Source organism: Stomoxys calcitrans, chromosome 1, assembly GCF_963082655.1.
Source record: "Stomoxys calcitrans chromosome 1, idStoCalc2.1, whole genome shotgun sequence".
NCBI classification, from domain to species: Eukaryota; Metazoa; Arthropoda; class Insecta; order Diptera; family Muscidae; genus Stomoxys; species Stomoxys calcitrans.
The window spans coordinates 54614686-54630631 of record NC_081552.1 but is presented as its reverse complement, the minus strand read 5'-3'; the positions used below and the strand labels follow the sequence as shown (position 1 = coordinate 54630631).

Here is a 15946-nt window from a genome sequence, read left to right as displayed (position 1 = left end):
TCCACCCATACAAATGATGAGCTGCGAGTTTAGAGGGGACATCTTTACGCTGCGTTTGGCGTCGGCGGAATGCTCGTCAGAGGTATACACGCTCCCTGGGAGGGCGCAAAGCTCGACCTGGTGAGAAAGACGGATATCCCCCAGCTCACAAAGGCGATGGTCTTCATCAAGGGATGGGACAGTAAATTTGCGACGAAACGCATTTTGGGATTTTTGGGCAAGCAAAACCAAGGTTTGGTCGCAGAAAAGTGGGAGGTCTTCCACAGGGAGGGGAAGGAGGAAGGAACTCTCCTTGTGGTTGGCATTGATCAAGTCTCCGTGACTAGTTTGGCTGAGACTAAAGGCATGACGAAATACGGGAGCAATGCTGTCTTTTTCAAGAGTGGGAAGACTAGGATAGGCAGAAATTCTCATTTTGAGACATCAGGCCATGCAGTGGCAGGTGACTCAACACCGCCCAAAAACAGGGGGCTGACAACGAGACAATCACGGCCTCTCTCAATGTTCGAAAGACTAGGATAAGCAAATATCCTAATACTGAAATATCAGGCAGTGGAGTGGCGAGAGACCCAACACAGCCTTACAAACAGGGACCCGACGACGGACCCATCACAGACTTCAAGCTTCGGAATACTGGGATAGGTAAAGATCCTAATATTGAAACTTAGGCAGCGCAGCTCCAAGAGTTTCAATGCAACCCAACGAACAGGGAGCCGATGGTGGTACCACCACCTACTCCCAAGAAGCCCATATAATTAGGATTTGGAAGACTAAGATAGGCAAAGATCCCAGTATTGAAACATCAGGCAGTACAAGGTATGGAAACCCAATACAGCATAACGAACAGGGACCCGACGATGGAACCATTACCGACTTTATAAAAAGTCGGAAGACTAGACTAGGCAAAGGACCTAAAACGATGACATCAGACAGTGCAGTGACAGGAAAGTCAGAACAGTGTAGGGTGACTTGTCGCTGGTTTTCTGCTTTCTGCTTTATATTTTTTTTTTGCTACAATTTAGCTACAAATTTTGTTCTATTTTTTTTCTTATTTTCTATTTTTTTTATTTTTTTTTTCACGCGTTTGAATAACATCAGGCGTTAGAACAATAAAATTTATTTCGACCGGTCCGGGATTCGAACCTGGGCTTCCGGATTGCAAGGCGACGTCACTAACCGCTAGGCTATTCCTATAGTGTGGGTGGGTCTGTCGGAGTTGTGGTTTTCCTCTAGGTGCTTGTATAGGACCTCCGTGGGGCTTGATCTGGGCCTTGAGATCCATATTAGCATTGGCTTGATTGTGTTGAGGAAGGTTTTATTTTTGTATTGGTTTTTAGTACGTATACGTATACGCAGTTCCCGCAACAATTTAACGAAAATTAGCTGAATTAGCGCATTATTTCCAAGGCTTTTTATTTTATAAATAGAAGTTAGGCTCAGTGAAATTGTCTATTTCAATAAATTTTCTGGAGCCATTTAAGGGGTGAGACTATTGAATCCCGTCGCTAATGATTTTTTTTAGATTCTATTTTTTTTGTTGTTTTTTTTTTGCTTTTTTTTCTTTTTGATTTTTTTTTTGCTTCAGCAATATATTTTTTTTCTGCTGCACTTATTGGAGCCTTTTACTATTGCATCTTGACTGCTCCTGCTGCAATTTTTTTTTGGAACTTTTAACCTTTTTTTTGGTTGATCCCCATTCGCCTGGCTGGACTAGCTTTGTTTGAGATTGATGTTAGCTGTTTGGACCATCAAAGGCCGATTCTTTTTTTTTTGGGAACGGGAAACCCTCATCGACAAACCCGCATATCCTTTCGATGATGAATTTGGGAGAAATTCGCCAACGGCTTTTGGGCATTTCATCGAGTAATTTGTGAAGATTGTGAAAACTTGGCCCTGCGTCTGGTTACCAGACCAAGAAGTGTTTTAGAAAGTGTAAAATTTTGTTGACTAAGTCTCTCAAACGTCCAGAACTAAAATTTTTAAGGAGAATATATCAAAATTGGTTAAAAAAAAAAAAAAAAGTATTATTTAAAGTAAAAATAGCTATAAATATTGATAGAAAAAAAATTAGAACTCAAACTTTTGTAAGTGTTGTGCAATTTCAATGGTAAAAAGAAAAAGTCTAGAGACAAATAAAATAAAGAAAATTAGCTAAAACTGTTGTGCTAAAAATTAAAATTTTTTTTTAAAAAGAAAGTAAAAGACAGTGGTTAAAGACAAAAAAAAAGGAAAAAAAACATAGACATTGAATGCGTGAGTGTGTAAGTGCTTTGTTGCTGATTTCACCAATTTCCTGTCCATATCCGCTTTTAAATACCTCCTTGGAATCGCTGTGTTGGAAAATATCCCGGAACCGGAACACTTGAAAGATCTTTCAACGGGGGACATTTTTCAAAGTGAGTAATTAAACACCCTTTTTGATTAGATTTTAATACCCACCGAAGTTCAACGTGGTATTCACCTTGTTTTTTTGGTGTAACTAAGCAAATATCATTCAAAGTGATCAAATGGCCGCTTAGCCATCATCCCATCAAGTGGTTGGTTGGCTCAGTGGTGGGGGTAACTGACTCTGAAGTGTGAGGTCGTGGGATCAAGCCCGGGTTCGGTCATTTAATTTTTCTTTTTAAAATTTATTTTTTTTTGTCTAATTAATTAATTAGATCAATAATTTTTGTTTTTTTAAATAATTCCATTTTGGTTTGGATGATATTTGTTTGGTAACTCTCGTGGGTAAGGCAGTATATGGGAGGAAGAGGAAGCACTTGGTGCACTTTAATGTACCATACAGAGAAATAATTCTGATTAAAGCTACATACATACATCCAATGCATTTCGAATGTAATCCACCACGGCACAGTGGGTCGCAGGTTCATATCCCCGAACCAGAATGAAATTTTAAATGGATTTTCATTCTTAATTAAAGTTTTTGCCATTAACTTTTCTTTTACATTTTCTTTTATATTTAAATTTTGCATGCACATTTGATTTAAATTAACCCCATGATATCCGAATGGGATATATTTCTTTCAGCTTTTTTTTTTTCTTTGAAATTGCACATACACCGGTTAGGTTTATTTGTCATTTAGCTAGGCTGTTAGCCTTTTAGTTTTGTTTCCTGTTTTTAAAGTAAAGGGATAGTTGTTTTTAGAATCATTGTTGCCTAAATTATTATTGGACTAGTTGCTATCTAAATAATTATTGTTACTTGAATTAGATTTGGTCTAGGCCACAATGAACGTTAATTATCTGGAAATTGTTTTAATGAATTTATTAATGCTGTTTAGGATTAAGGTTATGTGAAAGTTCAAGTTAGCTTTTTCTAGAATTTTAATGGATTATTTTGGATTTTGTTTAATAAACAACATAATGAATATTAGCTAAATTTCCGTTTTGTGATTCCGGGGCTACAAACATTTGAAGGGTAGGTACAATGGGACCAATGGATAAATATGATATAACTTTGGGTTTTAGTCCTGGTCATGGATGGGCGGGCGTATTACGATGTGAACATCTCTGCATCGGTGGTAGACAAAACCCTCTCTTGAAAATTCCCCCTTTTTTTTACTTTCCTCTCTCTATTTCTCTCTCCCTCTCTTCTATCTTTAGCACGCACACTTTTAAAATAATATAGTGTAGACATCCCATAGTTTGAGTTTTCAGCCTTAAAGAACCTCCCCATTGCCGACGAGACAGAAGCCGGAAGCTAGCTGCGTGCTGCTGATTTCAGCTCAAACATTTCAGACCATCTTGGGGTTTACTAGACCTAGCGTTGTATGTTACATTATATGTTGGCGCCCAACGTGGGGCCCGACACACAAATTATTCATTATTTTTTTTCCATCGTTGGGTTTTATTCCAAATAGGCAGTGTGGGTCCTTAACTATATTTCATTTTCCCTCTAGAGATCTTTTTTTTCAGTTTATATCTATCGGTTGGTTGTTGTATAGGTTTGGAAGCTGTCTATGGATTTGAAAGCTATTGTCAGGCCGACCTATTCGCAACTCATCCCCCAATCTATCCCTTTGTATTTTCAACATTGACTTCTCTTTAATCTGGAAATGCTGTCATTGGACTTTTTTTTTTTGCTAGTGCCAGACCGGTTAGGGTGCTGTTAATGATGTTGATACCCTAAATATTCTTTTAGTTTAGTCCGGAATAGACTATTTGTCTTAAGTTCAAATTAGTACCGTCTAAACTCAACTCTTGCTTCTTCTTTTCTATTTCTTCTGAATTTTAAGAGATTGGTGATTTTTCTACTTTTTTTATACCCTTCAAAATTTTTTGATTTCCCCGGGATCAGGAAAGAGCTATTTCTTGGTGGTTTTACTGTATATTTTTTATTTATATTTGAACGAAGTCGAAATATTGTGGCAGTTACTTAGAATTTGTAGTCGGATTCGAATAGTGAAGGTCGATCAATACTAAAACTTTTTTTTTGCGTACATTTTGGTTTTTATAATGCCTTTACGTCATAGTTCGGAAGATTTGTCGAACACTGGTCGTCATCCAGAGTGCGGCATATGTTGTACATCGGTGGCTAAGGCGGCCTATTCTTACACTACAGCTTGTGGACACGTATTTCATAAGTCATGTCTCACAAATCACACTAAGACGTGCCCCAATTGCCCTGTTTGTGACACCGTTTTGACTTCACTTAGTATGTCCACAGCGGCACATGCAGGAATTGCTCCATCACCCATGGGTACCAGGTCACAGAAACAAAGAGCTAGGGAATTTGATTCTTCTCGAGCTGGGATTCAAAATACGACTTCTCCTTCTGGTATTCACAATACGACTTCTCCTCACAGTAATGAGGAAGCAGATGTAGCTGCGACTGTAATGAATCAGGGTGATAACCCGTCTACTTCCCAGAATTTTGATGCCGGTCAGACTGATCCAATTAGGAGCATGGTTGAAGAGGCAGTGAGGGCACAGCATGATGAGCTGTTGGCGACTGTTAGTCAAAGATTGTCGAGTCTCATCGAGACTAATTTGGCTGCAGGCTTTAGTAGGTTGAATACTGTTCCCCAGGACAATATTTCGTCCCGACATGTTTTTCTTCCACCCTCAACCCCTGTTGAAGTTCGAACCATTGAAAGGTTATTAGGTTTGCCAGAGAATAACAATGACGATAATAGGGGTAATCCTTTGAATCATTCCCAGGATAGGAGGCATGGTCCTACGTCTGTTCGACAACCATCATCCCATTCGTATGTTTCTTTACGTCCAGATAAGGCTGGACATATTATTCTTAATTGGCGAATTAAATTTACAGGTGATTCTAATGGCATGTCCATCGACAATTTCTTATATAGAGTTGAGGCATTGACAAATCAAACCCTGAATGGTGATTTTGACTTACTTTGTGGCCATATTTCTACCCTTTTTGATGCTAAGGCTAGTGATTTTTACTGGCGGTACCACAGGTCGGTTTCTAGGATTCGTTGGCCGGATTTATGCAGGGCTTTACGGAAACAGTACCGTGACACTCGCACCGATGTCGACTTCCGTGAGATGATTAGGGACCGGAAGCAGCGGTCTGGTGAGTCCTTTGACACCTTTTATGAGGCCATTGTTAGCATTGCCGATAAATTATCTGAACCTTTATCTGAGAATGTTTTAGTCGAAATTTTAAGAAGGAATCTTCTGCCGGAGATTCAACATGAAATTCTCAATTTACACATTTCTTCTGTTTCTCATTTACGTGAAATTTGTCGCCGTAGGGAGTTTTTCATGCAAGATGTTGCCAGGAAACAGACTTTTTCTAAACCAGTTGGCCATCGCGGCAAAATTAACGAGATTTTGGATGCCCCTTTGGAATCTTCTGAGGAAAATGAGGAGCAGGTTTCTGCTATTTCTCTGGTTTGTTGGAATTGCCAGAAAACTGGGCACCGCTACCACGATTGTATGGAAGATCGCAGGGTGTTTTGCTACGGATGCGGTGCTTCAAATGTTTATAGACCAAAGTGTTCTGTTTGTAGTTCAAAAAACTCTTCAGCGAATGCACCGAAAGGTGCGTGCAAACCCCTAAAGAATCCTTGGGCGAGCACAGATTAAGCCCTGTTAATACTGTCGACAATCAACCTGATCTTAAACCCAATTCTACACCTTCTATTTTGACAACTCTGAATGATAGTCCAATTAGTCCGACTGGAAAATGCGATTTAGTCCCGAACAACAATGTTAAAGTTTTACGTTCTGTTTCTGATTCAAAACTCAGTTCGCCACCTAAATCTTCTCCACATCCCCCAACATATTTTAAACCATTTCATGTCCGCTTAGCGGAATATAATGCGAAAAGAGCCGAAATTTTTGGTAAGGCAGTTAGCTCTGTTAGAAGAGTGAGGTCCACCGGACGTATGAGGAATTTTTGGCGACAAATTAATCATACGCGACATTTGCTGCTAAGTTCCATATATGACAAAGCTAATGATATAAGACCTTACGCGCAAGTTGAACTGCTTGGTAAGATGATTAACGGCCTTTTAGACACAGGAGCTTCCGTTAGTTGCTTAGGTTCAAATGCTGCATTATACGCTTTACAGTCAAGTAAGGATATTAAGAAATTTAGCTCTTTTGTAAAGACAGCTGATGGCAAATGTCAGCCTGTTTCTGGTGTCATCAGTACCCCCATTTCTTTTAGAGGCCTTTCCAAGCCAATTAAACTATATATTGTTCCCGGTCTGTCGCAAGATTTGTACTTAGGCATCGATTTTTGGCGCGCTTTTGATTTATTACCTATGGGTCTCGTATCGGAAATTAATACCCGATTGTTTTCACCGGTTCTTTCGGAGATTTCTACCTTAGGAACTTTGACAGATATTGAACGTGGTCGTTTGCAATCTACCATTAATAGCTTTCCATCGTTTTCGAAGCAAGGTTTGGGCCGAACAAATGTCATATCGCATGTTATAGACGTTGGAGACGTAGCTCCGATTAAACAACGACACTTTCCGGTTTCACCAGCCATAGAAAAACTTATTTATGCCGAAATCGATAGGATGTTAGAGATGGACGTTATCGAAGAATCGGAAAGTGCATGGTCTTCGCCAATGGTGCTAGTTCGCAAGCCTGGGAAAGTTCGTTTGTGCTTGGATAGCAGGAAGGTAAACTCAGTGACGGTCATGGATGCTTATCCTTTGCCCCACATAGACGGCATCCTGAGTAGACTTCCTCGCGCCGAGTACATAACGAGCTTGGACCTCAAAGATGCGTTCTGGCAAATTCCCCTCGATAAGTCGTCGAAAGATAAAACAGCATTTACCGTTCCTGGCCGTCCCTTGTACCACTTCAAGGTCATGCCCTTTGGCCTTTGTAACGCGCCACAGACCATGTCAAGGTTGATGGACAAGGTGATACCGGCGCATTTGAGAACGGAAGTGTTTGTTTATCTGGATGACTTATTGATAATCTCTGACTCCTTCGATCGGCATATGGAAGTTTTAAAGGAAGTGGCGGATAGAATTCGGTCGGCGGGCTTGACTATTAATATTGAAAAGTCGAAATTTTGCGTTCCCGAAGTCAAATACCTTGGGCACGTCGTAGGAAACGGGGTAATACGAACAGATCCTGACAAGATATCTGCCATTGTTGAATTTCCACCGCCGCGTTCGGTCCGACAAATAAGACGGTTTCTGGGTATGTCCGGTTGGTACCGGAAGTTCATTAGGAACTACGCTTCTATTACCTCTCCTTTAACTGATTTGCTCAAAACTAATCGTAGATTTGTATGGTGCGTTAATGCGCAATTAGCTTTCGATGAATTAAAGTCCATTTTGTCCACTGCCCCAGTGCTGCATAGTCCTGACTTCTCACAGCCGTTTTACATACACTGTGATGCTAGCAGTACTGGTATAGGAGGCGAGCTGGTGCAAAAAACTGCGGAGGGCGACGAGTTTCCCATCGCCTTCATGTCGAAGAAGCTCAATCAAGCCCAACGCAAATACTCTGTCACCGAACAGGAATGATTAGCCGCCGTGCTAAGCATTAAAAGGTTTAGAGCGTATGTGGAAGGACATGAGTTCACAGTGATCACTGACCATGCGTCATTGAAGTGGCTCATGTCCCAAACTGACCTCAATTCTCGGTTGGCAAGATGGGCTTTGAGACTTCAGGGCTTTAGATTCAATATAGAGCATCGTAAAGGTAGCAGAAATGTAGTTCCAGATGCACTATCCCGTGCCAACACGGAGGATCTGTCCGGAATTGAGACTACGGCTTTAGATGGGTCCGGATTATTTGTCGATCTAGAATCGCCTCACTTCAAGAGCGAACATTACCTCGGGTTGTTGAAAACGGTCAATAAGACGATTGTAAAGACACCGGATCTGAGAGTTATTGACGGTTACCTTTATAGACGCGCGGAGCACTGCACCGGAGAGCAGTTACAGGATAACTTCGCCTGGAAATTATGGATACCCAAGGAAATGGTTAACGACTTGTTAATTAAAGCGCATAACGACCCCATATCGTCTCATTGCGGCATAAACAAAATGTTGGAAAGAATTCGAAGATTTTATTTTTGGCCGAATCTAGTAAATGACGTTCGGAACTTCGTTAATAAGTGTGAAATTTGCAAGGGAACTAAACACCCGAACATCGTTATGCGTCCACCGATGGGAAAGACACCGGAAACGGAAAGATGTTTTCAAAAGCTGTTTATAGACTTTTTAGGTCCTTACCCTAGATCGAAGTCTGGAAATGTTGGTATTTTTATTACCGTCGATCATTTGTCCAAATTTTGTTTTTTAGAACCCGTTAAGAAGTTCACCACTGATGTGGTTACCAAGTATCTGGAGCAGAAGATTTTTCATGTATTTGGAACGCCTGAAACCATTGTTTCAGATAATGGGTCCCAATTTAAGTCGAGTAATTTTTCCAAATTTCTTTCAAGTTTCGGAATCCGTCATGTTTTTACGGCTGTTCATTCGCCCCAATCGAATGCCTCTGAGCGGGTCAACCGTTCAGTTCTGTCCGCAATAAGGGCTTACTTGAAACACGATCAAAGTAATTGGGATGAGTACCTCAGCAGCATCGCTTGCTCTTTACGTTCTTCGATACACACTTCGATAGGCACTACACCTTACTTTATGGCTTTCGGTCAACACATGGTAACTCATGGGCATACCTATTCTTTGCTCAGAAAACTGGAGATGCTAGAAGACAGGGCTATTAAATTTGATCGTGGAGATAACTTCGATATAATCAGAGATAGAGCTTCTAAAAATATGGAGAAACGGCGGCAGCAGAATGAACGTAATTACAATTTGCGATCTAGGCTTGTTAACTTCATTGTAGGTCAAGAGGTCTACAGGAGAAATTTTTCTCAAAGCTGTTTTGAAAAAGGGTATAACTCCAAATTGGCACCACCATTTTTAAAAGCTAGAGTCCGGAAGAAGATAGGAACGTGGTACTACGCAATAGAGGACTTAAGTGGGAAGAAAATTGGTATTTATCATGCAAAGGACCTTCGTATGTAAGAGAAATTTCAATCAGCTCCAGGCATTGTCAGCTTTGTGGTCTTCTAGGAAACCCCCAAACCTGATTTTGGTGGGGGGGATTGTAGGGTGACTTGTCGCTGGTTTTCTGCTTTCTGCTTTATATTTTTTTTTGCTACAATTTAGCTACAAATTTTGTTCTATTTTTTTCTTATTTTCTATTTTTTTTATTTTTTTTTCACGCGTTTGAATAACATCAGGCGTTAGAACAATAAAATTTATTTCGACCGGTCCGGGATTCGAACCTGGGCTTCCGGATTGCAAGGCGACGTCACTAACCGCTAGGCTATTCCTATAGTGTGGGTGGGTCTGTCGGAGTTGTGGTTTTTCTCCAAGTGCTTGTATAGGACCTCCGTGGGGCTTGATCTGGGCCTTGAGATCCATATTAGCATTGGCTTGATTGTGTTGAGGAAGGTTTTATTTTTGTATTGGTTTTTAGTACGTATACGTATACGCAGTTCCCGCAACAATTTAACGAAAATTAGCTGAATTAGCGCATTATTTCCAAGGCTTTTTATTTTATAAATAGAAGTTAGGCTCAGTGAAATTGTCTATTTCAATAAATTTTCTGGAGCCATTTAAGGGGTGAGACTATTGAATCCCGTCGCTAATGATTTTTTTTAGATTCTATTTTTTTGTTGTTTTTTTTGCCTTTTTTTCTTTTTGATTTTTTTTTTGCTTCAGCAATATATTTTTTTTTCTGCTGCACTTATTGGAGCCTTTTACTATTGCATCTTTACTGCTCCTGCTGCAATTTTTTTTTGGAACTTTTAACCTTTTTTTTGGTTGATCCCCATTCGCCTGGCTGGACTAGCTTTGTTTGAGATTGATGTTAGCTGTTTGGACCATCAAAGGCCGATTCTTTTTTTTTGGGAACGGGAAACCCTCATCGACAAACCCGCATATCCTTTCGATGATGAATTTGGGAGAAATTCGCCGACGGCTTTTGGGCATTTCATCGAGTAATTTGTGAAGATTGTGAAAACTTGGCCCTGCGTCTGGTTACCAGACCAAGAAGTGTTTTAGAAAGTGTAAAATTTTGTTGACTAAGTCTCTCAAACGTCCAGAACTAAAATTTTTAAAGAGAATATATCAAAATTGGTTAAAAACCTGTAAAAAAAAAAAAAAAATTTTGTCCATTTTATTGTAACAAAAAAAAAATTATGTACGTATATACATAAAAGAAAACGGTTCGGGGAGGGAAAAAAAAAGAAACATACATATTTCGAAAGAAACCCAAAGACCATAAGAAAACAGTAAAAAGGAAAAATTGAATTAATTCGGAAAGTTTTTTTGTCTAAAAAAAAACAAAAAAAAAAAAAAAGTATTATTTAAAGTAAAAATAGCTATAAATATTGATAGGAAAAAATTAGAACTCAAACTTTTGTAAGTGTTGTGCAATTTCAATGGTAAAAAGAAAAAGTCTAGAGACAAATAAAATAAAGAAAATTAGCTAAAACTGTTGTGCTAAAAATTAATTTTTTTTTTAAAAAGAAAGTAAAAGACAGTGGTTAAAGACAAAAAAAAAAGGAAAAAAAACATAGACATTGAATGCGTGAGTGTGTAAGTGCTTTGTTGCTGATTTCACCAATTTCCTGTCCATATCCGCTTTTAAATACCTCCTTGGAATCGCTGTGTTGGAAAATATCCCGGAACCGGAACACTTGAAAGATCTTTCAACGGGGGACATTTTTCAAAGTGAGTAATTAAACACCCTTTTTGATTAGATTTTAATACCCACCGAAGTTCAACGTGGTATTCACCTTGTTTTTTTGGTGTAACTAAGCAAATATCATTCAAAGTGATCAAATGGCCGCTTAGCCATCATCCCATCAAGTGGTTGGTTGGCTCAGTGGTGGGGGTAACTGACTCTGAAGTGTGAGGTCGTGGGATCAAGCCCGGGTTCGGTCATTTAATTTTTCTTTTTAAAATTTATTTTTTTTTGTCTAATTAATTAATTAGATCAATAATTTTTGTTTTTTTAAATAATTCCATTTTGGTTTGGATGATATTTGTTTGGTAACTCTCGTGGGTAAGGCAGTATATGGGAGGAAGAGGAAGCACTTGGTGCACTTTAATGTACCATACAGAGAAATAATTCTGATTAAAGCTACATACATACATCCAATGCATTTCGAATGTAATCCACCACGGCACAGTGGGTCGCAGGTTCATATCCCCGAACCAGAATGAAATTTTAAATGGATTTTCATTCTTAATTAAAGTTTTTGCCATTAACTTTTCTTTTACATTTTCTTTTATATTTAAATTTTGCATGCACATTTGATTTAAATTAACCCCATGATATCCGAATGGGATATATTTCTTTCAGCTTTTTTTTTTTCTTTGAAATTGCACATACACCGGTTAGGTTTATTTGTCATTTAGCTAGGCTGTTAGCCTTTTAGTTTTGTTTCCTGTTTTTAAAGTAAAGGGATAGTTGTTTTTAGAATCATTGTTGCCTAAATTATTATTGGACTAGTTGCTATCTAAATAATTATTGTTACTTGATTTGGTCTAGGCCACAATGAACGTTAATTATCTGGAAATTGTTTTAATGAATTTATTAATGCTGTTTAGGATTAAGGTTATGTGAAAGTTCAAGTTAGCTTTTTCTAGAATTTTAATGGATTATTTTGGATTTTGTTTAATAAACAACATAATGAATATTAGCTAAATTTCCGTTTTGTGATTCCGGGGCTACAAACATTTGAAGGGTAGGTACAGTGGGACCAATGGATAAATATGATATAACTTTGGGTTTTAGTCCTGGTCATGGATGGGCGGGCGTATTACGATGTGAACATCTCTGCATCGGTGGTAGACAAAACCCTCTCTTGAAAATTCCCCCTTTTTTTTTACTTTCCTCTCTCTATTTCTCTCTCCCTCTCTTCTATCTTTAGCACGCACACTTTTAAAATAATATAGTGTAGACATCCCATAGTTTGAGTTTTCAGCCTTAAAGAACCTCCCCATTGCCGACGAGACAGAAGCCGGAAGCTAGCTGCGTGCTGCTGATTTCAGCTCAAACATTTCAGACCATCTTGGGGTTTACTAGACCTAGCGTTGTATGCTACAACAGTCTGAAGAACCGGGAGCAGATGATGAGATCATCACCTACTCCCAAGATGCTCATTTATTGGAGGCCCAATGATTGAGGTAATCCAGATAAACCTCCACCGAAGCGAGACTGCTACACATGCTCTGACAGGGCAAGGTTCATAGTGCCTTAATTCAGGAGCCATGGACGACCCGGAACAAAGTTTCTGGTCTGAACCATATAAACTACCAATTATTCTATGCTAACACTGGTACTCGGCCGAGGACCTGCGTTATTTGTCATAAGAATTTGAATTATATATTTTCCCCAGGGTTGTCAACGTCGGGTGCAACAGTGGTGAGACAGGGAGACGGTGGAGCACCTGACATAACTTTATCTGCCTTTCGACTCTCCGACACCGCCACCCAAGTCGGAGCTGCAACGGCTGGTGAGGGAAGCAAAACAGACTGGAAACGAGGTACTAATAGGGTGCGATGCGAACTCTCACCACATTTTGTGGGGTAGTACTAACACTAATAAGCGGGGCCAAGCCCTGGCAGTTTTGAATACTATCGACTTAATAGCACTTAATATTGCTAACACCGCTACCTTTGATAAAAGGATTAGGGAGGAGGTATTAGATGTGACGATTTGAAAATAGAAGAATCTTTCGATGTCAAAACGTACACCCTGGCGATATGCATTGACATCGAAGGGGCTTTTAACAATGTGCGGAGCGGCACACTGATCCAATCCTTAGACCAGTACCGGGTGTACCCGGTCCTTAGAGGCTGGATAAACCATATGCTAAGGTACAGGTGGATAAATTTTGTGTCCCATGGCATAAATTTAAGGGAGAAAGTGGCACAGGTCACGCCACAGGGGGCATTTTATCGCTACTCCTATGGGTGACCACCATAAATGACCTATTACGGATGCTGACTGAGGAGGGATTTGAACCCGTCTGCCACGCAGACGATATTATAATACTTCTAAGGGTAAGGATCCGAACGAACTATGCAGTAGGGCCGAAAGGGTCTTGCAGATGGTACACGGCTGGGATAGGCCTAGGGGTCTGAATTTTAACCCAAAGAAGACACGAGGAAGACAAGGGTAGGCCAAGTTGACACATCACGTTTCCTCAATAGAACAATTTCGATACCTGACAAGGTCGAATACTTAGGTGTGATCTTGGACAGGAAACTGAGTTGGAAGTGTCACATTCAGGAGCGTACTGAAAAGGCTCACAAATGGGGCCTGAATCCGAGGATAATCCACTGGCCCCACAGGAGCGCGATTAGACCAATACTTACTTGCGCCTCATTAGTTTGGTGGACTGCTATGGAGAAAAAGTGTAACATAAGGACCATACAACAGGTTCAAAGAACATGTTGTCTTGGCATAGGCGGAGCGATTAGTGCCCACTAGGGCACTGGAGACTATTCTAGATATCCGACCCATTAAGTCCAGCTATTAGACTTAAGGCGATGGGAGAAAGGATTGTGGATGGGAACAGCTCATACCATCGCGGTATAATCGAAGCGACGATAGGAATCCTGGAAGGAAGGGAAGAGGTTTCCGATCGGATACCTGAGATGAACCTTGAAGTCGAGTGCGTGTCACTGCTGCCATCGGCAAAGTATTGAATTAACGGAACCTTAGTATTGTCATCTTGAAGATCATGTTACACGGATGGATCAAAGCTAGGTCTACATTGAGAACTCAGGGACTAAGATCTGTTTTAGACCAACTGACAACAATACGGTCCTTCAGGCGGAGATTCGGGCGATCACGGAATGCGTGAGGTGGTATGGTGTTAACGCGAGGACGTCGAGTTAATTTTACCGACAGTAAAATTGCCATAAGGGCAATAATAACCAGGACGGTAAAGTCACGAACACTTTCCAATATAAGAGGGAGATTAACGTCTTCTCTGAAGATTGTTTAGGGTGTGTTTTGAGGTTGGGATTTGCCTTGTGGCAAACCCCCGATTGTGGTGTCGCTTGCTGCCTTGCCGGTATGCTGGCGTCTAGCCCGGCCAGGGCTCGCCGGATGGGGGTTGCAACCAACGACAACGTTTACACCATACACAAAAAATCATACCGGGGTTCGAGTAAATAAACAAAAAAAGGTAGGCCGAAACAAGTCCATACAAAGGGAAGCAAAAAACAGATGACAGGAAGAGGGGAAATAGTACCGGAAAAGAAGGGCACGCGTCCACTCACGAAACGAAAACGAATTAACTTACACGGCGCTGACACGCTGCTTGGCTGGTGTTATGCCAAGCTTCTGGCCCTCACTCAGAGACTCCACCAGAGTCTCTCCTTAATGCCCCTCAAGCCATCTGGAACATCGCGTATTTGCTACCTTTACTTACCTTTTCAAAATGTAACCTACCACCTTTCAAAATTAGCCTAAGCCAACATGTTTAGCATTCCTTTCAATAAACATTATAAAATTTTAATAATGATCTTTTGGAAGACTAAAGATATGGAAAATGCAAACAAAAATCCAATAAAAACAAAAGATAATATTATGTAAATGTAACATTCAAAAGAAAAAATAAAAGAAAACCAAATATCGAAATTAATTCAGACTTAAAATCCAATATACTAAAGTTGCCTCTCTTATTCTTCCAGGCCAGAACCAGGGCTAAGGCTTAGCAGACGGTGACAGTAGATGATGATGGACCCTCCTCTGAACTGGCCGTCCGTACGTGTATGTCTATTTGTAAGTAAGTATGTGTATATTTCTTTTTTTTCTTCTCTTGCTTGTTGTGCTTATATTTGTATTTTTTTAATGTTTTTACAGGTTCCTTTTTTATTTTGCAAATTTATTTGCAATTGTGTTAATTTTTTATGGAGGCAGCACAATCGGTTTGCGTTAATGAGGCAAAAAAAAACCCTATTCTTTAACTACCAAAGCTTCTTAAAATGAGCTCACCCTAGGCGCTTCGGCACCTCTCCTACCAAAGCTGGAAAAGGTAAGTCAATTAAAGAAAATGCGCAATTGTTCTGCCTAATCACTTTCATTAAAAAGTTCTTTTTCTTTCTCACAAATTTAGGATACTTAAACAAAAGGCAGTCAGGTCTGGAGGTGATCAACAGTCCGCATAGGGTTCTTTATGTGAGCATGTCGGTGTGAGCATGCCAGTTTTCTGCGCCTCCCACGATGACTGGAGCGGTGATGGTGACTGGACGTGTTCGGTGACCGACTGGATGGTTATATAGTTGTTGATTTTATTCGTATTTCGTAGGTTTAATTAATTCATTAGCTTGTAGGTATTTTTTCATGAGTTCACAGATAGTTGTAAGTCTTTAGTTTGTAAGACTTCAGTTTTTTTCAATTAGTTTGTAAGCTGTATTAATTCACTTTAGCTTGTAAGGTATTAGTTTATTCTTCTTTTTGT

General features: G+C 39.9%; 1 protein-coding gene across 1 annotated transcript; it reads left to right on the top strand.

The window, feature by feature from the left end:
- Positions 1-8603: 8603 nt before the first annotated feature.
- Positions 8604-15681, top strand: LOC131995860 (uncharacterized protein K02A2.6-like). The gene is made up of 3 exons (XM_059365093.1): positions 8604-8706; positions 8752-9255; positions 15602-15681. The coding sequence occupies exons 1-3, from the start codon at positions 8604-8606 to the stop codon at positions 15679-15681; spliced, it is 687 nt and encodes a 228-aa protein (XP_059221076.1).
- Positions 15682-15946: the final 265 nt, after the last annotated feature.